The 24515-nt window shown below is 35.8% G+C and overlaps 1 protein-coding gene across 3 annotated transcripts; it reads right to left on the bottom strand.

Moving 5' to 3' along the window:
* Positions 1–704: 704 nt before the first annotated feature.
* Positions 705–22521, bottom strand: LOC138713171 (uncharacterized). Of its 3 annotated transcripts, XM_069845041.1 has the most exons (8): positions 22420–22519; positions 21590–22210; positions 14992–15069; positions 11724–11837; positions 10731–10838; positions 9180–9284; positions 5481–5804; positions 705–2104 (listed from the first exon to the last, which is right to left on the bottom strand). In XM_069845041.1, exons 2-8 carry the CDS (start codon positions 21844–21846, stop codon positions 958–960), a joined length of 2133 nt encoding a protein of 710 aa, XP_069701142.1. In that variant the 5' UTR covers positions 21847–22210; positions 22420–22519; the 3' UTR covers positions 705–957. The 3 variants fall into 3 exon arrangements, with proteins under 3 accessions (XP_069701142.1, XP_069701140.1, XP_069701139.1); XM_069845039.1 differs by having other exon boundaries at positions 21590–22521; XM_069845038.1 differs by lacking the exons at positions 21590–22210; positions 22420–22519 and adding an exon at positions 16106–17198.
* Between the last annotated feature and the right edge of the window lie 1994 nt (positions 22522–24515).

Here is a 24515-nt window from a genome sequence, read left to right as displayed (position 1 = left end):
TCGACTCCTTACCTGCACGCTTAAAGCTTACATACAGTTACAATACCTCACCCTCTTGCTAACCCTCTCTCTCAAACAACATTCCTCACTCGGCCGTAATAAAATTCTGGAAATTTTTGCTGTGCAGTTTGTTGTCCTTTAGTGTATTGAAGTGTCTGTGAATGTGATTTCAGTGAGTGTTAAACGAAGAGCGCTTTCTGTGTCGGAAAAATTGGAAATCTTACGAAAGTATGATGAGAACAGTACTCTTACTCAGAAACAACTCTCTGATTCATTAGGAATCCCATCATCAATATTAAGAATGATAATAAAAAATCGCGACTCAATCACTACAGTTGCGATGTCGTCAGAAGGATATAATCGCAGGAAACTGAAGTGTGGTAAACACGAGGACTTGGAGAACACGCACACGGCAAACAACTATAAATAATTTTTTTTCCGAAAGAATTAAGTACAGTACATATTGTAAATGTCTTTGATGTATAGTACAGTAATTACATAATCGAGTAATATTATATTACCTTTCATGAATCATGTATTTCAATAAAGAAAAATGCTAATAGATACTGTATATAAGTCAAAATTCGTATACCCGCCTAATACGCAGTCCTGGTTAATACAAGTTTTACATCCAGTCCCTTGAACAGCATCTTATCGGGGTTTTACTGTACCTAGGAGTGACATTATCCTGAAAAATCCAATGATTATGCAAGGTCATTCTCGTTTTTTATTTTGAAAAGTCTTCAATATTATGGAAATATTTTTACATCTGAACATGTGGCTATTTAGTGGCAACTTTTCTTATGTGAATACACAAAGGAAACAAACACGTATTTGTTTGTGTCAATACTGTAAGTCCCTTCCTTTTTGTTTACATGCGGACCAACTACTGTGAGATCATCAAAACCACAAAAATGTCATCAACACAATGAGGATATTGCATCTGCAATTGAAGTGTCACTCCACTCCAGAACTCTGTACCTTTCCAATGCTTTCTACTCTCTTTTTCTTCACAACAGCACCTTCTTCATTCAAAGCACATGAATCTGCACTTTCAAAAAGCCTCTTGCTTTCACTCTTTTTGCTGTACACATCATGTAAATGGAAACTACCAACTTCTCCAACTTTTCCTCTACTACCTATAACGGGACTCATATGCTGAAATGATCCATGACTCTGATTTCGTTGCTCAGTTCTCATTGTATCTGTATTAGTATCACTTTGACTCACAAGTGATTCACTTTTGCTAATAGGAAATCCACCACCTCTCCGTGTCTCTTCCCTACCACACCCCAAGTCTCTAGACCTACACATACTTTCAACTTCTAATAGACTATCACTTTCATGTATGCTAGAATCTGAAAGTCCACTCCTATCTAGTGACCCCACAAGCAAAGTAGAATGTCTTGTAGCATCTCTTTCAAGATCACGTTCACCATGAACTGCACTGTAGAATAATGCCTGTTCCGTAGTGAAATGTTCCTCCCCCTCTTCTTTCAAATAAGGTGTTGACAATGAAACTTGCTCACTTTTACTGCAGTCAATTCTTGTTTTCCTAGTCAACTCTTCATCTGAGCTTTTCACAGGCATGCTGCTTGCTTTGTAGTTATCCTCTTTTGCTCTTTCTGAGGACAATCGTCTTGTTTCGTTACTCTTTTTTGTTGTCCGTTCTTTTCCACCGGTTGCAGGATGGGCAGCATGTTCATATGTTTGACACTTTGCAGAGGTAACATCAGGTGATGAATTCTGACACTGGGAACTCTTAATATTAGAAATGGAGCTTTGCTGCGGCACACACAATATTCGTAGACCCTCTTCTTGCAGAGGTACATGCTTCGTGGAAGCGTTCTGTGATGGTTCACGATGCACTGACACAGACATAGTCAAATTTGATGAACTTCCTCGCGTTACTCTAGTCGTGGGATGGTCAGATGACGAAATCGTCTCCTCAGGTTTTGCAAGTTGTATGCGTAAAGAAAGGATTTCATTGCGTAGCTTGATGTTGCGTTTTTCAGCTTCCATCTTGAGTCGCTCTTGTTTCAGTTTCTCCATCTCAAGCAACAGCTTCTCTGCACGGAGTTGCAGCAAGACTTTTTCAATATTCCTGTAAAAAGTATTATGGTTTCACAATCTTTGAAATTTAGTCAGTACTACTGAAGCTTTCCTGGCGACGTGATAATTCAAAATTTTCTCGGGCTTCCAACCAGGTCATAAGTTGGTGATCCACCGACGTTTCGAGGATGTTCACCTTCCTCATCTTCAGGGTTAAATGATAAGGTACCCAGCTCCTTCATTTATAGAGCCAGAGGGAGTAGTCAGCCGAGGAGCTGTGCGCTGATTGGCTCTTATTAGTGCGGACCGCGGCCGACATGTCGTCTTGTTTTGTGCTGTTTGGCTGATTGACCGCGGATCTCATGATGGGCTCGGCGGAGGAGTTCTTATGTGTCCTCCGCTGATAACTGCCCGTCGTCAGGGCGTTGAGAAATATAATAGCCGGTGCCCACACCGCGCTTAGTTGGAGACCTGAGTCCCGATTCAGGTTACCACATTCCGCCGCTATGGCCAGGGTTTCCTTAACTCTTCTATTCCAGCAATTAGCAATTTTAATAACACCAAGGTCCTGGCAAAGTGTTCAGGCTACTGGGATAGAAGAGTAAAGGAAACCCTGGCCATAGCAGCAATTAGCAATTTTAATAACACCAAGGTCCTGGCAAAGTGTTCGGGCTACTGGGATAGAAGAGTAAAGGAAACCCTGGCCATAGCAGCGGAACGTGGTAACCTGAATCGGGACTCGGGTCTCCAACTAAGCGCAGCATGGACACCAGCTATTATATTTCTCAACGCCCAGACGACAGGCCGTCATCAGTGGAGGACACATAAGAACTCACCCGCTGAGCCCATCGTGAGCCCTGCAGTCAATCAGCCGAACAGCACAAAACAAGACGACACGTCGGCCGCGGTCATGCCACAGTCCACACTAATAAGAGCCAATCAGCGCACAGCTCCTCGGCTGACTAGTCCCTCTGGCACTATAAATTAAGGAGCAGGGTACCCTTAGTTATCATTTAACCCTGAAGATGAGGAAGATGAACATTCTCGAAATGTTGGTGGATCACCAACTTATGACCTGGCTGAAAGCCCGAGAAAATTTTGAGTTAGTCAGTACTATTTGTACAAGTGTGTACAGTAGAAATGCAATTACCAAAACACCAAATATATGGATCTATTTTCAGGAAATTTAGAAATTATTATTTATTCAGTGACAGAAAATACTTATCTTTACTCCAAAAGACTGCAAATATTTCGTTTTAGAGTACATCACATGCACAGTGATGTTCTGTTCTGTAGTGCAACATGAAGATTTCCTCTTAATGTTTAATTCTTTGTACAGTATTTTAAAAATACTTTTTCGTGTTTAAATATTTGTAACTTTTGTTCTTATAAAACATGCAATACTGTACTTCCAGTATAACACATTTTTAGAGTGATTTTTCACTTCAGTCTCAATTAGTCTGGATAATTGGAGTTCTACTGTACTTTGTACTCTCTTATGAACAATAAGACATTAATATGTTGTCTACAATATCTAAGTAGACAAGAAAGTGTTTCATTTTCTCATTGTATTTAACACTAAAGCGCAGGCATGATCCCGAGAAGTGTGACACAAATTAAGTCCAGATTTATGTGGTAAGTAGCAAGTCGCATTTGGCAAGCTGTGCTACTACCATGCTACTTCAGTGCAGATTTAAAAAAAAAGTAGCTTGCAGCCTGCATCCATGCCGCACGGGACATACAACTTTGGTGTGAAAGCCGTCTAAAAGGGTTCATTTACATGAAAAATGCAGACTTCTCGAGTTGAATGGCCAGTTTTCAATGATCTTCCACATTTACTACACAGCAATGTCTATTTTGCATGCTACGTTTGCTCTATTGGCCATGCTCTGTAAGTTATAAAATGTCCCCTAACCTACTAACAAAGCAGCAAACTGCAGGTTAAGAGGCAGTAGGGATCTAGTCTTACTATACATACCATAATTTTGTGAAAATGAGATATGACTAGGTTAAATTTCCCCAAAAATTTCCAAATTGAATGTCTGAATATACTAGCAGCAATGAGAAAGTACCAATCTAGGTTTCTTCTTCAATAAAGAAAGTCAAGAACTACACAAGGCTCCAAATAAATCAAGAAAATCGTAATATAACCACAGTTTAGTATATACAGTTGCGAAGCTCAATACTTAATAAATATGCAAACATAGATAGTTGTTGAACACCAGGATCACTACTATCGCCTCAGCACGAACACTTTCCTGAGCAGACGATAATGTATGTTCGGGTTTTCTATTTCAATGTATGGAAGTCAGTGAAATATTATATTATAACTTTATTGTGTATCATTACTAAGTTTTATTTAGTGTAATGTGTCCATAAGTTCCGTTTACTTCTTGTTGCATAATTTGTTTCAGAAATAATTACAAAACTATGTTATTTTATTGTGAAGAGAATTTTACATGTTAACATAATCTATTCCCATCAACATTTTAGGTTTAGAATGGAAGCTATTTTGAGGTTTAATAAAAAAGAATTTATGTTGTGATTTTAGTTTAGCATCTCTACCTTCCTTAATTGTAGATAGAAAATTTACCATACCACTCCTATGAAATTAGTGTACGTACAATTGTGTTACTTCATCTCTTAGGAAGTAGATAAATACAATAATTCAGTATGTACTCAATTGTAGTATTAAAATACAGACAAATTGAATGTGCGGCATATCATACATGACATTATGATAAATTATAATGTATAAATGCGAATATTGAAGTAACGGTACAGTAAACATAACCTATAATTTCAACATATCTAAATATCAATGCGGTGCAACTGAAAATTATCGAATCGTGCATAAATGAATGTACAAGAATTTCGCAATATTTAATTCAAATAAAGGGAGGTATTACACATACGAACAACGTAATTTTCACGCCAAAAATAATATTTCACCTTAACTCGCAAGTGAATTATGTCTGAAGTGTCTCATAATCATTGTTTTAAATTTTATTATTGCAATTACACTACATTTTAGAGAAATATATGTTATTCTTTATGCATTCCAACTAATTTATATGATTCAAAAGCCACCCTTTATGATCCGAGTTAAGCAAGTTACATGGTTTGCCTTACAGCCTGTATTAGATCGCGATGGCAGTGACACAGTCTAGTGTTCCTAGTACTCACAGCGTTCCAAGCGGCTAGCAACTATCACGAGAAATGCAAAAAATCATCCCAAGCTTCGCAACTATATATATTAAACTATGATATAACAATGAACTATAACATGGCCCATATCTGAGCTTTATTGCTAGTGAAGAAAAGACACGTAATTTTAAACAAAAGATCTCCTGTCAAAAATAAAATCCAATCAAATTTTATTCATGACATTGCTTCAAATGCAGTGATAATTTTCCCTTCAATCTTACCGTCCGTCTTGCTGCTGTTCCTCGTATTCTTCTGTGGCATTCACGTTTGTTTCAGAACCTCCACCGAAGTACTCAACGGTAACTTCATTCCTGGTTGAAAGAGGCTTAGGTCCAAGGGTGAGGGAGACTGACTTCGAAGCATTTTGGAACCTCCTAGGTCTAACTGTACTGGGCTCGTATGTGGGGTCTGATAATAGTGCTAGAGGGTCTTCAGATATTTCTGATGGCTGAGATGAACTCTTCATTGTGGAGAGTTCTGGTGCACAAACAACGGTCACTGAAGGATTCTGAGTTGATGGACCAGGCTCTGAAGTGGTGACTTGCCTGCAAAGGGGCAGAATATTTACCATACAGTTAGTTTTTACTTTGAGAAGTTAGTCTAACCATACCCATTACCCTACATCATATATGTAACAGATAACTCATTGCAATGTTAAAATCGGCAGCACTTTGAAGAGAACAACCGCCAGGATCACCACCCGTCTGCTGTAAACGAACACAAGATGGCAGTACAGTCGCTAATGCAATTCAAATGAGAATTATGACGTGACTCCTTATGTAACAACTAGATGGCAGTGTACTAAACCTGACAAAAGTTGTTAACGTCAAAGCCTATAAGGCCGATCTATCTGTTACATATATGACCTAGGCCATTACGAAAACAAAGCAAGGTTATTGTAAAGCAATTTTGCCACATCGCAAAAATAAAATAAGGTGTGACACAATTGGGGAACGATATTTATTGTTGCATCATGCATCCATCATTGTCTGGGCAGAGAAATCAATCAACAGAACTACTTTCATTATAAGACTGGCATTTTATTTTAAATAAAACTGTGTTATAAATGTCTTTTTCATATTCTTTTCCGAGACTCTCCATCTTCTGTCATTTAACATGAATTCTGAAAAGCGCCACCAGTGGTTCATCTAAACTTTGTTGTCAGCACTAAGCTACAGAAGTGGACTGTCACCTCAAAAATTGTTCAGTCTGCCAGCAAATATGCCATACCTAAGTTATAACAAAATCTCCAAGTGATAATCCTCTTTGGATACATGTCTCACATCTTCTAAAGATGTTGAGTACTACCATAGTGTACTTTCTCTTTTGTGATGTAAGGTACTCTGTTAAGAGAGAAGTTTTATATGACATTCTTACTGAATTTGGTATTCCCAAGAAACTAGTTCGATTAATTAAAATGTGTCTCAGTGAAACGTACAGCAGAGTTCGTATAGGTCAGTTTCCAATTCACTGTAGGCTAAAGCAAGGAGATGCACTATCACCTTTACTTTTTAACTTTGCTCTAGAGTATGAAATTAGGAAAGTCCAGGATAACAGAGAAGGTTTGGAATTGAACAGGTTACATCAGCTGCTTGTCTATGCGGATGACGTGAATATGTTAGGAGAAAATCCACAAACGATTAGGGAAAACACAGGAATTTTACTGGAAGCAAGTAAAGAGATAGGTTTGGAAGTAAATCCTGAAAAGACAAAGTATATGATTATGTCTCGTGGCAAGAATATTGTACGAAATGGAAATATAAAAATTGGAAATTTATCTTTTGAAAAGGTGGAGAAGTTCAAATATCTTGGAGCAACAGTAACAAATATAAATGATACTCGGGAGGAAATTAAACACAGAATAAATATGGGAAATGCCTGTTATTATTCGGTTGAGAAGCTTTTATCATCCAGTCTGCTGTCAAAAAATCTGAAAGTTAGAATTTATAAAACAGTCATATTACCGGTTGTTCTTTATGGCTGTGAAACTTGGACTCTCACATTGAGAGAGGAACATAGGTTAAGGGTGTTTGAGAATAAGGTGCTTAGGAAGATATTTGGGGCTAAGAGGGATGAAGTTACAGGAGAATGGAGAAAGTTACACGACACAGAACTGCACGCATTGTATTCTTCACCTGACATAATTAGGAACATTAAATCCAGACATTTGAGATGGGCAGGGCATGTAGCACGTATGGGCGAATCCAGAAATGCATATAGAGTGTTAGCTGGGAGGCCAGAGGGAAAAAGACCTTTAGGGAGGCCAAGACGTAGATGGGAAGATAATATTAAAATGGATTTGAGGGTGGTGGGATATGATGATAGAGAATGGATTCATCTTGCTCAGGATAGGGACCAATGATGGGCTTATGTGAGGGCGGCAATGAACCTCCGGGTTCCTTAAAAGCCAGTAAGTAAGGTATTTAACTCTAATACTAACTTTCTCCAATTATCTTCTAATAGACAGCTAGCTCGTTCAGTTTTCTTTTCTTTTTATTGAGTAGATGATTTTTTCTCCAATGCTGGATATTTCACTCTGCAACATTCACTAAGTATCTTATTGCCCTGGATGCACTATGAAAGATGAACTGCATAGAACTGCAGAATGATTAATGGTCACTCTTGCTGATCAGCTAATGGTGTACTAAGCACAAAACTTGTTTCACGAATTGTTTCCTTCAATTTATAGGTTACAGATTTACTTGGCACTGTGGCATTTGAGACCTGAGTTATTTTCTACTTTTTTTTTTTTTTTTTGCAACAAGCATTTATTTTCGGAATATAAATTATATATATGCTTTCACGTGTTAATTAACTAGGTTACCTTGTTGACTAGTTTCAGCCTGAGGGCTATCATCAGAACTCATAGTGACATAGTGCTAAAAGTTGTGTAATCAAGTGATCTCCCCAAGGCTAACTCATGGGTAAGCAATCGAAAGGGCCTATCTTCCTCAGAATGGACCAATGCTTTAAAAATGTCAAGCAATATTTCAGCGGTTCGCACAATACCAGGCAGAACTCTAAGCACAACCCGCTGCCGTCATCCAGACTGTAGCGAGCTTGAAACACTTGGACAATGCCCTAAAGGCGAGCTGCTGATCAATGCTAGACATCACCGTGTACGACATGCTTTGGAGACATCGTTAAAAACTTTAAATTGGGAGATTCATGAGGAAGTACATTGTGTATCATCAGATGGTTCTTTTAGACGGGCAGACATTATTGCTATCAACGGATGCTTAAAACGGGCTCTTGTTCTTGTCCCTACTATCCGTTTCGAAAGAAACCTAAATCAGGCCACCGAAGTTGATATTGAGAAGCAGTCTATATATGAACCTTGTCTGCCGTATCTTTCTCAAAAGTACAACATCCCTCTTAAACAATGGTCTGTCATTGGTTTGCTGTTTGGCAGTAGAGGTTCGATTACTAAATTCACATGGAATTATCTCAAGGAACTTCACATTCCTTTTGATTACGTAATGTCTATTCTTATAAATATTATCAAGGATTCCCTTTAAATATTATATCATCTCTATTTCAATTAATCCACTTATATTATTTGCCTTCAACAATTAACTTTCTTTTTTCTTTAATGTATCACATCACATTATATTGTACATGTTTATGTATTCAGGACCCTTGTGGTCACTCAAATTCTTTGAGCTGATGTCTATAATTTAGAAATTTATATAAACATTTATTCATTGCATTACAGAGAGAAAAGAAAAATTTGTTGAACAGTATTGGCACTGGTAATAAAAAGCTATCATAATATCATCACTCATATTCACATCCAAAAGCCTTGCTTTACACTAACGCACACCAGTGAGTTTAGAAAATACCATACTTATGTATTTCACGTGTTCTGTATATCTGTGGTCTTTGCTCCCAAATGAAATCTGTACTGTGAGTGGAATTACCTTATACTATCCAATTTTCTTGCCAGCCTCAGCATTGGTAATATTTGTGGTCTAAATTCAGAAGTTTGTGGCGCCATCCCAGAAGACTGCATATCACCTGTAATCCTGAAATTAAAATAATAATAATGCATGTAGTTTTATCAACAGTAATCTCACTAGACGTTTTGATTTATCTAGAGAAAATCAAAACTCGAGTGGGATTTAATTGACTATTACACGATTAGAAGAAAGTATATAAAGATTAGAAGTAACGAAGTACTCCAATACAATAAAATATTGACTTACGAAAATACAACTGTCTTCAAATGTATTATTGTACCATCTCAACTTTACAAATATTACGCTAGATGCATGCTAGATGGCAGTCTTTATATGATTACTATTCAATAAATCTTAATATTAAACAATCTCTGATAAGTGACTATCCATAATATCATATAGCAGAAGTTCTTTTTATCCTCTCAGAGCAGAAGCTATAACATAACCTAACTAATATACACAAGTGTTAGAAAAGTTTTAATTAACGACGATGACATAAAAAATAAACATGAATAATTTTAAAAGGAATAATTATTGAATGTACAATTTTCAAATTTGAATGTGGTTGGTGGTTCAATTGATGTTATATTGGACGTGTGCGTAATAGAAGTGGAACTCGTTGATTTAGGCCTACATGGTGTATTCAACTTATTCAGAATTTCCGAATGAATAATTTTAAAAGGAATAATTATTGAATGTACAATTTTCAAATTTGAATGTGGTTGGTGGTTCAATTGATGTTATATTGGACGTGTGCATAATAGAAGTGGAACTCGTTGATTTAGGCCTACATGGTGTATTCAACTTATTCAGGATTTCTGAATGGTGCTCTTCATTTATTTGTAAATCGGATTTCAGAAGATGCATAGGTATGATCAGTGATTTTTATTAATTCTTGTTCTTGAATGCCAATGCGAGTCATATTTGAAACTGCTGTGCATCGACTGGAGTGGTTTGTAATTTTATATATTTTTGACATCCAGACCAGCGCAGTTTCAAATGTTGGCAAACAAAGAAACAAATGCTAGGGACGCGATAAAATTAAACAAATGCTAGGGACGCGATAAAATTAAACAAATGCTAGGAACGCGATAAAATTGTGCGATAAGCAGCCATGATTGGTTGAAATACGTCCTTTCGTACCGTTTTATTGGTCAAAAGTAGTATGACGTAGTAAGAGTGTAATAGTCTCATTAAAAAATTTCTATTCATTGTAAATATTGTTATATCAGCAGCTCAATTTAAAATATTACAGTTTTCAAATGTGGTAAGGCGTCAATCAATATTTGTAAACATAAATACAGTGTAAGAGAAGGCCTTATGATCTTAATTCTGTCAATATAAATAATTAAATAAATAAACAATACTAGAACACAATCTCTTCATTATCAAACTGTCATTTGCTGCCAAATGCCTCGTTTTACGCTGCTTCACACCAATGAATTTAGAGAATTCCAGGTTCTTCTACAGTTTCTGTTCCAAATTAAATCTCTTTTTAATTAGCAACATTACCTCATACTATCCGAGTTTCTTGCCACCCTCTGCATTGTTACTGTTTCTGCTAGTCTAAATTCAGAAGTTTGTGGTGCAATTCCATAAGACTGCACCTCACCTGTAATCCTGAAATTAAAAATCATTTTTTGTTTGACATGACATCATCTGCCAAAACATGAGCAGCAAATGGTTTAATGAGTGCACGAATTCAGGAACAGTAACAAAATTCTATTCACACAGGTAATCCTTTTCTTCAACATCATCGTCATAATAATAATAATAATAATAATAATAATAATAATAATAATAATAATAATAATAATAATTCTTTATTTATACTGGCAGAGTTAAGGCCATAGGGCCTTCTCTTACACTCTACCAGGTCACAAAGTATACAAGCAGTTAAAATTTAACAAAAAGTTAAAGAACATACTACTAACATATTACAAAAATAATAATAATAATAATAATAATAATAATAATAATAATAATAATAATAATAATAATAGCATAATAACATCGACACTAAACAACATGAAAATAATACCATAATAGAAAAAAAAAAGTAAAATACATTGGAATATAATGAAAGCAACTCATTTAGTACAAATGGTTAATATGGAAAAGCGTAAGGAAGAATTATATCAAAATGGAATGTAATAAAATAATAATAAAAAAAGAAAAGAAATATGAAAATTAAATAAAATTCACGATAAAAAGGCTATGATAATAATAAATTCATCGGCTGATAAAGAGAACAAAAAAGGGAAAGGAAGGAAAAAGAAATATATAGCCTATATTTTTACAAAACTATGGCAGAGAAAAGGGCTTATAACTGAAAGGAATCTAATTGAAAAAGTGCAATTTTAACAATTTTAATTTATTTTTGAAACTAGACAATGTCCGACAGTCCTATGTGTATTCTTGAGAGTTACACCTCTCCAACCGTCAAAATAAATGTATCCATCTATGTAACAGTTTTTGCACGTTTACACAAATAAAAATTATTACCTATTTTCAAAGTCATCCTCTTGTGTATGTGTGAGTGTAATCAATGGTACTTCTAACAACGGTTTAGATTCTACTTCCAGTACTTCTGGAATTTGCTGCTGGTCTTCATATAAACTGCAAAAAAAAAAAAAAAAATCAATTCTACAGTCTAACAAGCAAGAAATCATAGCACAAATTTAACTGAGACATTGAAAACAGTCGGTTCGTGCAGGAAAAAAACAAACTACACTTAAACTATGGAAGAACAGCTCTGAAACAAGGAAAAATCCTTAAAAATAATACAAAGTATATATAAAATTTGACCTACTACAACACCATAAAAAGACAGATGTACTGAAGCTCAAGAAATTCTCCTTCAGACAATTCACTACTAATATCCTGAAACAGAATGGTTTTAGGTATTACAGCCATACCAAACACTGGTTACACTCTATCAAGACTCGCTTATCAAGCTCTCTAATCGGTTTTGAATCCTCTTACTGACCAAGCATGCAGTATATGCAGGCTTGCCCCTGCTCAAGCAGTGTTTGTCATGATGTCATTTCTCATATCCCAAACCCAAGCAAGGCATTCGTCAACGAATTAGATAACTATACCAAAAGGAAAAGGATTTTGTAAATATTAAATAAAATTATTTACTTCGCCATTTGAACAGTCATCAATACGTTAGGCATTTGTAACCTTTACTTTCAGAAGAATTAAATATCCATAAAACCTTTTTTGTTGGTTCTGACCGTCCTTCCCCTCTCGCATCTGACATGCCAGGTCTTGCCTCACGATGTATATGTCTCTAAAGCTACCACTTTACGTACTTAGTACCAAAGTAGGATTTTAAAGGCCAAGAACTAGAATTCTGAGAAATGAAGGTGGCTTTATATTAAAATTAAACCAAACCCGTTAACTCTATTAAATATAGAGTATAATCTAAATTTAACACAAGAAATACTGAAATCAGAAGTAAAAATTGAAATAATTAAACAATTGTCTTTAGAGACAATTAATATTAGGTACCCTCCACAAAATTGGCTTCATTTATACACCGATGGATCCTTGATCTCCAGGGAACAAAGTGCCGGTGCAGGTGTTACGTGCTGTCTCTTCTCACTTTATAGATCTCTTGGATATGGAACAACAAGTTTTGATGGAGAAATCATTAAATAAGTCTCAGGAATCTTCTATGCCACAGCAATAAATTTAAAAATGCAGTTATACTGTCAGACTCCAATGCAGCTATTCTATCAATAGTCTCTAGACACACACCTTCATCTCAAAAAGCAGAAATAAATAAAATGCTCTCTCAACTAATAACACTCAATGAAATAATTGTATTCCAATGGATACCATCCCATTGTGGAATCCTGGGAAACGAGAATGCGGATGCTTTATTAAAGAAGGGCAGCACTGCTACTTACAGACCTGTTACTAAATCTACGTTTTACTCTGTGAAGAAATTTATCAAATCTACATACTTAGACTTTAACAAACAAAATTTGATAACACAATCTCAAGGGAAAAAACGGAACTCTCTGCATCAAAATCCACAGTTAATTCCTGATTTACCACGCAAATCGTCTGTAGCTGCATTTAGATTGGCAACAGGCCATGATTGTTTGGCCAAGCATCTGCATAGAATTGGTATATATCAGTCCCCTAACTGCCCCTTGTGCAACTCAAATCAAGAAATGGATTCAGAACATCTCAAAATCTGTACATCAATGGCTAACCATAATAATATCTTTGAAAAATATTGGAGTGCGAGAGATCAAATGACTTTATTGTCAAATGCCTGGCATTAAAAAACAATAACATATTAAACAGAGACTGTCACTGAGAGAAATTCACAGATAGTGATCAGCATTGTGTTACTCTGACAAAAGCATTTTACAGGCCAAGAACTGAAATTCCAAGAAAAGTGGAGTGTGGGATAGATCAAATCTTTTTTCTGTCGTGCCAACAACCATTTAAAAATAGTAGCGGGTCAAGTTGTGTACCATACTATATAAATACAGACATTCAGTTCAGGTTGTAACCACATATATTCAGTTTACAAACAGGTGTTAAATGTGGTACAATGAAGAAAATTATAAAGAAACATAACTGTTGTAAACAAACGGGTTTTCACCAAGCAGTACGTATTTAAAGGCTTTCTCGAACAAGTTAAAATTCGATTCTGATAGACACCAACCTGTAATTGCAGGCTTTGACAATATCAGAACAGTTCAGAAAAGTCTACTTAAGTGACTGTAATTGGTGGAATGCTAATGAACTACTTTAGAGCACCGATTATCCGAATACCGATCAACCGAAACATCGGTTAACCGGAAGCGTTCCAGTTAGCAAATTAAAATTTGCGCGCACACGCCATGTAGAAGTTCCTCTAGCACTGTTTGCAAGATTTGGCTGCAAAAAAAGGAGACTCAGCTCTGAAGCAAAAAAAAAAAAATTTGGACTCCTTTTCCTAAACTGCAGGCCTACTTTAATGGCCATTTTTAACTCGTCAAACTAGGCTAGTCAGTTCTCTGTTTTATTTGTAAGACGTGTGATACAAAATATATATGTACAGTTTTGTGTTTAGCAAATCAAGCTCTCAGGTATAACTCCCTGTAAAGTTGATTTGAATAATTTCGGGGGAAAAATTGTTCTGGGGCCAGGTATCGAACCCGGGACCTCTGGTTTAACGTACCAACGCTCTAGCAACTGAGCTACCCAGGAACGCTACCAGACACCGATCCAATTTTTCCCTGTATATCCACAGACCTCAAAGTGGGCTGACAACCGTCAAGCAACCAACGTTGAGTGCACACCAACTCTGTGTGTCTTAAATTGTGGTTTTCTGTTAACGAACAGTGACGTGTATTATGCAAATCAAGCTCTCAGGTATATCTCCCTGTAAAGTTGATTTGAATAATTTCGGGGGAAAAATTGTTCTGGGGCCAGGTAGAGCATTGGTACGTTAAACCAAAGGTCCCAGGTTCGATACCTGGCCCCGGAACAATTTTTCCCCCGAAATTATTCAGTTTTGTGTTTAATAACAGTGTTTCTTTGTTTCATACTGCTCCTATGACACCGGTACAATTTGTTTTCGTAAATGATCAGTTATCCGAAAAATAAGTTATCCAAACACCGCCCGTTCCCAATTGTTTCGGATAATCGATACTCTACTGTAGTTTTACTTACTTCACATTGTCTTAAAAAAAAAAAAAAAAGAAAAAAAGAAACACAAATTGTACGATTCTTAGTCAATATATAACGATAAACCCACACTTACTTGGATGACCTGTCTTCGTATCCTTGTAGATGTTGTTTCTGTTGAGCTCCAGCTAGAATAAGTTTTTTCTGGTGAAATCTGAAAATAAACATCAATACATAATTATCACACAGACCACATAACAAAGAAACAACATAATTGATAATATGAGTACCATTTTGCAATTGGTTACCCAAATGTTATAATTACATTACGCCTATTAAGCATTTGTGTGTTACAGTCAATTGCTTAATGGGCAATAACATTACTGCCATGTCATTAATATTATTTTCTCATATTGGTAATTATCTATAAGTACTGGTTTTGGTTTTTTATGAAAATAATATTTTAAAACCTTTGATTATTATTTTCTAATGTGGAAACACTTAGAAAAAGTGAGTAGAAAACAATCGTAGTTTAGATTTATTATATTTACGTACTTATGGAAATCAGCCGATTGTGTTTGATCTTTATGACAGGACAGAAACCGTTTGGCTCTGGCATATGCGCTGACCTCACATGCAGTGGCAGCGAGATCCTTACGTGAATTTATTTTCGCGTGTACATTCCAGATCAAATCAAGCAGTCCCCTTCGTGCTCTGGTTACACATCTTGCAGATACGAAGGTTAAGTTTTTATTAATCAAGTCCGAGCAAGATCCTGTCGCGATCTGCACGTGTATAAATCGATGTTTACTAGCCAGTAAAGTCAATTACCAATCCTTTATCATCTCAAAATATTCCTGTGTATTTTTTTTTTTGGCAGTGCACACAAAGACGTAAATAAATCATGATAGCTTCTTTTGTGATGTAATACTTTTTATCCACTTTGATTATGTAATGTGGACTTTACATCACTAATAAAAATGTTGCAAACACATTCATTACGCAACTAGTTACATAATGATACTGCTATTACTTAATTGGTTGCGTAATGTGAAACACACATTAAATTAAATAAAATGTAATTGATTTTATTATAAACACTAACAACAATACTATGTTCACAATTTGTTATATTAATTCCTGCTGATGACGATGTTACAGAAGATTGAATAGTCGAAATATTAGTACTTTCTCCCCCATTATTTTAATAACTATTATTTTTTTTATTTTCGACAGATTTTTCCACATACCCTTCTGCTAAGGAACTGGATTTCCATCTTCCATGTCTCCTCATCAAAGTCTGGATATCTGCACCAGCGTCTGCGAGCAACGAAGCTGAAGACCTTCGAAAGCAATGTCCCGTGTAGCTTCCAGGATTTGACAAACCAAGATATGTTGCTATCAATTTTGGAATTGCCCCAAAACTGTTTATACCCACAGGTTGCGTTGTACACTTGCCATCTTTGTAATACACAAAGAAACGATCATGTGTTGTAGTTGGTGGGCGAAGATGGAAATATTTTCGAACATTCTCCAAACAGTCGTATCCTGAAATACTTCCCTTCGTGATGACAAATTGCCTAAGACCTTTGGTTTTTGATTTAGATAATGTAATTGCTATGAAACTTTTTCTATCGTCAATGTCGTGTAGTGTTAAATTTTTCAGCTCCTCTCGACGACAGGCTCCAAAAATACCAATAATTAATGTTATTTTCATCATCAAATAACGATTGTCATCTGCTTCCAGTAGGAATCTCTGAATATCCTCTTTTGAAAATATACTAGATTTCTTAGCCTGGTAGCCTTCACCTTTTCGTTTCAAAAATGCGTGCAACTGCATGTATTTACTTATGTCCACCTTCTTCTTAAAAAATAATGTACTCCGTACCATCGAATAGTGCGTCCACAATGAACTTGGCTTTTCGCATGCAGCTTTCTCACTAAAGTATGCCAGCATTACCTTCTCCGACACACTTTCTACATTTTTCTTGGAACACCAATCTTCAAATTTTTTATACGCCATTTCATATCTTACCCGGGATTTCGATGGTACTAAACATTCACCATCTGAATCTTCGTTTGAACTCATTTTAACAATGTTTGTTTATTTCTCCTAGTACTGCTGATCAGTTATAAACAAAAACCTATCGTGTTCAAAACTAATAAAACAAACAAACATAGGCGATTCGCCTCTCGCAGGAAAAAACTAATAATACAATCTCCTCGCCAAAAAAAAAGACATACAAAACTAAAGAAAACAATACAATTACTTTTATTAAAAAATTATTTTTTATCGAAGTGGATAAAACGCCAACTTTCCAATCTCGTATTGTATGACACGTTACGATACTCACATCGTAAATAACTATTAATGATACTGTATTCACTGCGTTGATTTTCACGGATTTCCGCGTCGATGACAGTAATTTACAAAATCACGATCGCCAGGAAAGGACAATTATATTATTGAAAATATAAAGTAGCCTATAACTATTAGGCCTATAATAATCACTGTAACTAAGATGTTGAAATTGTATGTAAGGACTGATGGTGGAATGCAAACTTCACTTCACTTGTGATTTATTTGCACATGTTCTGTCCAACATTTATGAGTTTCACAATTTCATTTTACAATTACCAATGTGAATTTTAAGACCTTTACAAAATGTTATGTTATTGACTGGATATAGTAAGTGCTCCACTGAAACGATTTTTTTGTTGGTTATGAAGAAAATCTTCTGACGTCCATGAATCTATGTTGTCTTTAAACATGTTATTTAGTAATAAGATTTAGTAGTAGCTACTACCGTTGGTGACTGACAAATACTGTTGGCTACTGAATGAATATTTCTAATTAATAAACAGTGTATCTCGGTGCCGATGCGTCGACAGACAGACTGATGTGCAGGGTTGCCAGATAAAGGAAATGCAACCGTCGTACCAACTTATGAATAATGTCGTACTTCAGCATAAAATAATTTGTCGTACATTTCTCACCTTTACTGCGAGTATTTTTATAACACTTAAAAAAAGTAGTTCATAGGCCTATATATAATTCTATCAGCATATTTTAGTTCAAATTATGAATATTACTAATTATTGTTCACATCCGCAATGACATTCATCTTTCAAACAAATCAGCATCTATTTTTTTTTATTCAATCAAGAATATTATTTATTTATAATTGACATCCACAATGACATTTAGCATTCAAATCAATCACCATTTCTTCATCAACAATGTCAACTCCGTAAAGCATGCAAGATGACTTGAGTGTAATAGATTTCAGCTAAGAGCAATTACAGTTTTTCTCACAGATCATGCTCCTGTGAAAAAGGATCTTAATAATATATGAGTTATGCTTCAAGGTAACCTATTTAGATTCTGCGGGAAGGAGAATGAAACAACCCAGCACATCATTTGCTCCTGCGATGCATTGGCTCGCAGAAGATACTTTATCTTTGGGAAAGAATCTCTAGAACCAAAAGATTTTGAACCGAGTTCTATATCTGGACTGTAACCTACACCTTAAATCAAGGAAACAGGGCTGTTGAATTGGTATTAAGTTAAACATAGGTAGCACAATAATCCTAGGCTGAGGTGCGTCCAGATAAATGATGAGCCTAATATGGGGGGGGGGGGAACTTGTAAATTAGCTTTATCATCACAGATATTATGTACACCGCAAACAATGACTGTACCGGTAACTAAAAAACTAAGCGAAATTGACCATATGTTTAAATGAACTTTTCTGCTTATTATCAGATCCTCTATCAGTTCCCCAAAGCTTTCCCACATCTTTTGATACACTTTGTATAATGCCTTTTAATTACTTTAAGCAAATGCATTGTTATTTCATTGATAAATCTTTTTTTAAGAAGATAGAATGTTATTAACAAAAGGAAAAGTGCTCTCAAATTCTAATGCTTGTACTTTCATGATATATGTTGTTGCTCTTGGCGATACTCAACTGTAATACCTGGATGAATGAATGAACCAATGAATCAATTAATGAACAAATGAACCAATCAATGAATCAGTCAATGAATCAATCAGTGAGTCGATGGAAGATGAATGATTGAATGTAGTGAGAGAGGAAGAATTATAAATTAAATGGCAGGCCTACACGATGATAATAGCATCTTTGTAAGGGCCCTTGGAACTCCTGCATGGCTCAATGTGGTCTGCATTTGCCGTCCAACCGCAAACAGTGAGAAACAACTCGAATATTCGTTAAATCGAACACTGAGGCACTCCGTGAGTTGGTAGAGCTTTGCATACTGACTACAACGTCAGGTGTTCAATAGACATATAATAATTTCTACTCGTATTTTTCGTAATCAGTTGTGCATGACTTTAGTTGATACTAATAATTAAATTTATATTGATATCCTGTTTCATATTCAGGTTAAACTAGCAGTGGGATAGTTGATAGTTCTCTTCATACTTCGCTTATACACCTTGCATATATGCATCTGTGATAGATTAGGTTTGATTAGTTTAGGCTTTTGTTATGCCTTGCATATACGATCAATTGCATCTTCACAAAAAAAAAAATCCCTTATCCCTTATTAATTCAACGATTTTCACTTCTGAAATCACCAGAACTACCTCAGCCATATTCATATATGCACTTACATTTTCATAAAATGGTGAACCGAAAGGGGTAGCGGCGATATATTTAACTTCGTACCTGAGTACTCACTTTATACTAGTTAGTGATTTAATTTAGTCACATTACTCAGCAAAAGTGTCAAGTCACTGCCTTCGTTTACGATTATCATCATCATTATTATTATTATTACGATTACTACTACTACCGTATTATTATTTATATAGGTAAATTTATTTTATACCTCTGATTGAGGTTCTGGCTGATATGTACACCAATAATCATGCAGTACATCTCACTTGACGGTATGTGTCAGAGGAAGAACAATAATAAGTCTGATTAGTGTAATATGTAGCTAGTCAGCGATGTATGTAATGAAGGGGGAAAGGAACTGGCCATCCTACCCCATTATCTCCTGACTTACATGCCTCATAAGTGGTGTCTTTTTGGTATCACTTGTGAGGTTCAGACCTGTCTTCGGACAGTTGACTAAACAGCAAGAGCGCCTAGTAATCATCACATTTTTTTTTTATTTATAACACCAAAATAATAGTAATCGCTCCCTGAAAGCTGACTCGCGGGATGAGGTATTTAATATTTTTTAATATCATGGCTTTTGTAAAGGATTTTTTTTTACATTGAATAAAGACCACAAATTACAGTGCTTAATATGTCTTAAAGTACTGTTTATTTTTAATTGGCTATTTAATGACGTTATATCTAATACTATGTTATTTAGTGGCGATGGAATTGGTGACACCGAAGTTTTATTTAGCGAGATGATGCCGAGGATTCGCCATAGATTACTTTGACATTTGCCGTGTTATGACATATTCCTCACAATTATAAATGGATTTTAAACCATTGGTTTCTAATATATTCAGAAACTACACTCTTATCATTAAACAGTTTGTGTACAAGTATTCCAATTACTTAAGGAAGCACTATAAAAACTACAATTATATTACCGGTTCTTTCTCCACAAAACTGGCTTCATTTATACACCGACGGATCCTTGATCTCTAGAGAACAAGGTGCCGGTGCAGGTGTTAAGTGCTGTCTCTTCTCACTTTATAGATCACTTGGATATGGAACAATAAGTTTTGATGGTGAAATCATTGCAATAAGTGAATGTCTCAGGAATCTTCTATGCCACATCAATAAATTTAGGAATGCAGTTATATTGTCAGACTCCAAAGCAGCTATTCTATCAATAGTCACTAAACACACACCTTCATCTCAAACAGCAGAAATAACTAAAATGCTCTCTTAGTTAATATCACTCAATAAAAGAATTGTATTCCAATAGATACCATCCCATTGTGGAATCCTGGGAAACGAGAATGCGGATGCTTTAGCAAAGAAGGGCAGCACTGCTACTTACAGACCTGTTACTAAATCTACGTATTACTCTGTGAAGAAATTTATTAAATCTACATACTTAGACTTCAACAAACAAAAATTTGATAACACAATCCTAAGGAAAAAAATGGAACTCTCTGCATTAAAATCCATAGTTAATTCCCGATTTACCACGAAAATCGTCTGTAGCTGCATTTAGATTGACAACAGGCCATGATTGTTTGGCTGAACACATGCATAGAATTGGAATATATCAGTCCCCTAACTGCCCATTGTGCAACTCAAACCAAGAAATGGATTCGGAACACCTCAAAATCTGTGCTTCATTGGCTGGTCATGATAATATCTTTGAAAAATATTGGAGTTCAAGAGGTCAAATGACTTTATTGTCAAACGCCTGGCATTAGAAAACAACAACATATGGTTGTGAAACTTGGGCTCTCACTTTACTCCATTACATAAGATTTTTATGCTTATTTCTGCTCAAGGAGGAAGAATTTTTCCTGTAACTGTTTTGTGGTGAGTAATGACAAATTTCCAGTCATCTGACTTTTGTTTATTAAAGTATAAGCATTATAACATATTTTTCTTTCCGCATGGATAAAACTAAACATAAAACATGATCTTGCCCCTGATGAAGTTGCCTAAATTAAATTTGACTCCTGAGAGGTATTAAGTTGGCCAACCTTGCTTTAAACTGTAAAAGTTTCATCTCGATACCTGAAAAGGAACTCAAGTTATAAAATATAAATAACTCACCGGAACAAACATGATGTTTTTGCTTCCTCTTCACTTGATTTTTTTCCATCATAATCTGGTTCAGTTTCTTCCACATTAGTAATCTTAATTACCTTAACTCGACAGCGACTGCAAATCGTGTCACCCACAACTAAAGTATGTAATTTTTTTCGCATTCCTTCCGTCACTTTTCTCTCTCCTATTTGATTACCATGATTCCGAAGACCGAAAGGATTGCAACACCATAAAGTATTACACCTTCTCAAAGTTTTAGACATTTTGAAGCATTTCAATACAACACAACATCCATTAAAACTGTAGCTAAAGATTGTACAATCAATCTTCTAGCATCCTCCAGCTGCAAAGACGCGCGATTTCCTGTTTACAGTAGATAATAAATTAAGGACACACATACACACACATCACTATCCATGACCTTGCCTTCAGTCCGTTGCATCGCGTGGCATGCAACTTTCAACCTTCATTCATTCAGTGTTCTGCCTAAGGGCAGGTCTTTCACTTCAAACTCAGCTTTCGCCAATCACCTGATGTCGCTTTCTGCCCGAACTCTTCCTTTCACCATTCCTTCCAGTGCGTCCTTCAGTAGGCAGTTTCTTCTCAGCCAGTGATCCAACTTTCAATCTTAAACGCAAACAACCCTTATCTTTATATTCAATAACTACCACAGTTCGGCTGATACCTTCATGAAATTTAAATGATAACACTGACATGCGTTTCTTAGCTGACAAAAATTAAAAATGTTGTACGGAATGACCCAAGAGTTAAATTATGGCTTCTCTTCTTATGGCTTAAATAACAACATAAATCACACGGCAATAAACAAAACATACAACGTAAATACTAAACAAATTACACAATACATATTTCTTTACGGATATCCTCTCAACATCTCAAAATTGTAGGTATCAGCACACATACACCACAAACTTTCCGCGGAACAACTGGATAATACGCACGGCAGACCAATATCGATAGTCGACTCTACTCGCTGGCCACTAGTCACCGGGCCGTACCGAGCCGTGTCAAACAAAATATAATCGAAATGGTGGTAGTCAAATTCGCGACTATATTCTTAAATAATTCACTCCATTAGTCAAGTTCAAGGTTTTATGTAGTACAACGGCGGTTTTTTGAATGCATTAAAAGAAAATGAAGATGTAATAAGATAATAAACTAGGTTATCACAAGGAAATTAACAGGAAAAAAGGTGTTTTTCACGGAATACAATTAAAATGACGGAAAGTAAATTTCCGGTTAATGTTCGCCAAAGCGTAAAGTACGTAATTATGACGGCGTTGCTGTTTTATTTGTGGCCTATAGAAAAATACCTAGCCTTTTACGAAAAAAAAATTAAGGACCATGAAATTATTCACAGCTTTCATTACAGGCCTATTATTTTTTAACAATATTACGAATCAAAAACAGTCATATTATATAATTTTAACTACTACATGGACGAATCAAATCAAGCTAACCTAACCAAAGCTAACCTAACTTAACCAAAGCTAACCTAACCTAACCTAACCAAAACTAATCTAACCTAACCAAAGCTAATCTAACCTAACCTAAGCTAACCTAACCTAACCTAAGCTAACCTAACCGAAGCTAACCTAACATAACACAACCTTCGTAAATGCAAGGCCTGTAACCGGAGCAAGAAGGGATCTCAATCATTTAATCTGCAAGTACACGCAAAAATAAATTCAAGTAAGGATCACGCTCCCACTGCATGAGAGGTCCGCGCATGCGCTACAGCAAAACTGTTTCTGTCCCGAGCCTCTCATCTAAGGCACTCGTCATAATTTACTCGCAATATTTACGCAAATACACATTGTCGCTAACAGTGGTGCTATCTCTCAATAATGTTCAGAACGAAGGAGGTAGTCAGAGAGAGAAAAAATTTCTCCCGCCAACTACGCCACACACCAACGTCATGTTCTTATGTTGGTGACATTGTGTATTTACTTAAATTTGGTGGTAAACGTAACGGCACGGTTCAAATTGACCGTGCTAATTCTCCAGTATAGCGCTTTCCGCGAAAGCAACCTGCGTGAGGCTGAATCTAAACAAATCAATGCAGCCAATCATTGCTAACTAAAAGTTTCTCAATGGTAGTCGCTAAATCAAATTTACCTATAATATCGTTTCATCAAAATCGACAGGCATATTGTTATGCCTCCTTTAGCGAGTTATTCTTAAAATTAAATTATTGCTATTATTGTTTTTCTTATTTTTTACTCAAAGGGTCCAATTATTACTTTCGCCAAGGGCCCATATTATTCTTGATTCGTTCCTGGTCGTAAAATTTTAGAAAAGCATTTTGTCGCACAGTTAAAGTTCCAGAAATAAGGTAGTGCGCATGATCAGACATACAACGAAACAAAACTAATTTTATCTCAACTAACCAGGTCGCACGTCCTCTGTTCATGTGCACTGCCTCCTTTCTCGGACTTCTAAAGTATCTGTGCGACAAAACTGTTTTTTAAAGACGATATTATTTTATGAATAATGGATGCCATTTCCCAATTTCTGTGTTTCAATTATTATATCAAAATAAATAGTTGTCATTCTTGATATTAACTATCACTAAGGCACTATTTTTCGTACACAATATATTTTCAGAAATAATGAAAGAAACTTGATACAGTACATGATATGCACACTATAACATACCAACCCTTTTCACCTATTTATTATTACATTCTATTATATTATTATCATCAAATATTTTTTAGCAGATAGCGTCACGCAGTCCAATGGCTAGAGTACTGGACTCATAATTGGATCCAGGTTCGGTCCCTGGTGTACTCTAATTTATGACTAATGTTGAGCAAGCCTGTGGTCCAGATAATACAGGGATTTTCTCCAAGAGCTCTGGTTCCCCTTTGGCATCCCAACAATTCTCCTAACACAGAACTAAGTAACA

This window comes from Periplaneta americana, chromosome 14 (assembly GCF_040183065.1).
Source record: "Periplaneta americana isolate PAMFEO1 chromosome 14, P.americana_PAMFEO1_priV1, whole genome shotgun sequence".
In the NCBI taxonomy this organism is placed as follows: domain Eukaryota; kingdom Metazoa; phylum Arthropoda; class Insecta; order Blattodea; family Blattidae; genus Periplaneta; species Periplaneta americana.
Note: the sequence above shows the minus strand (reverse complement) of the source record. Positions and strands in the feature narration are given on the sequence as shown.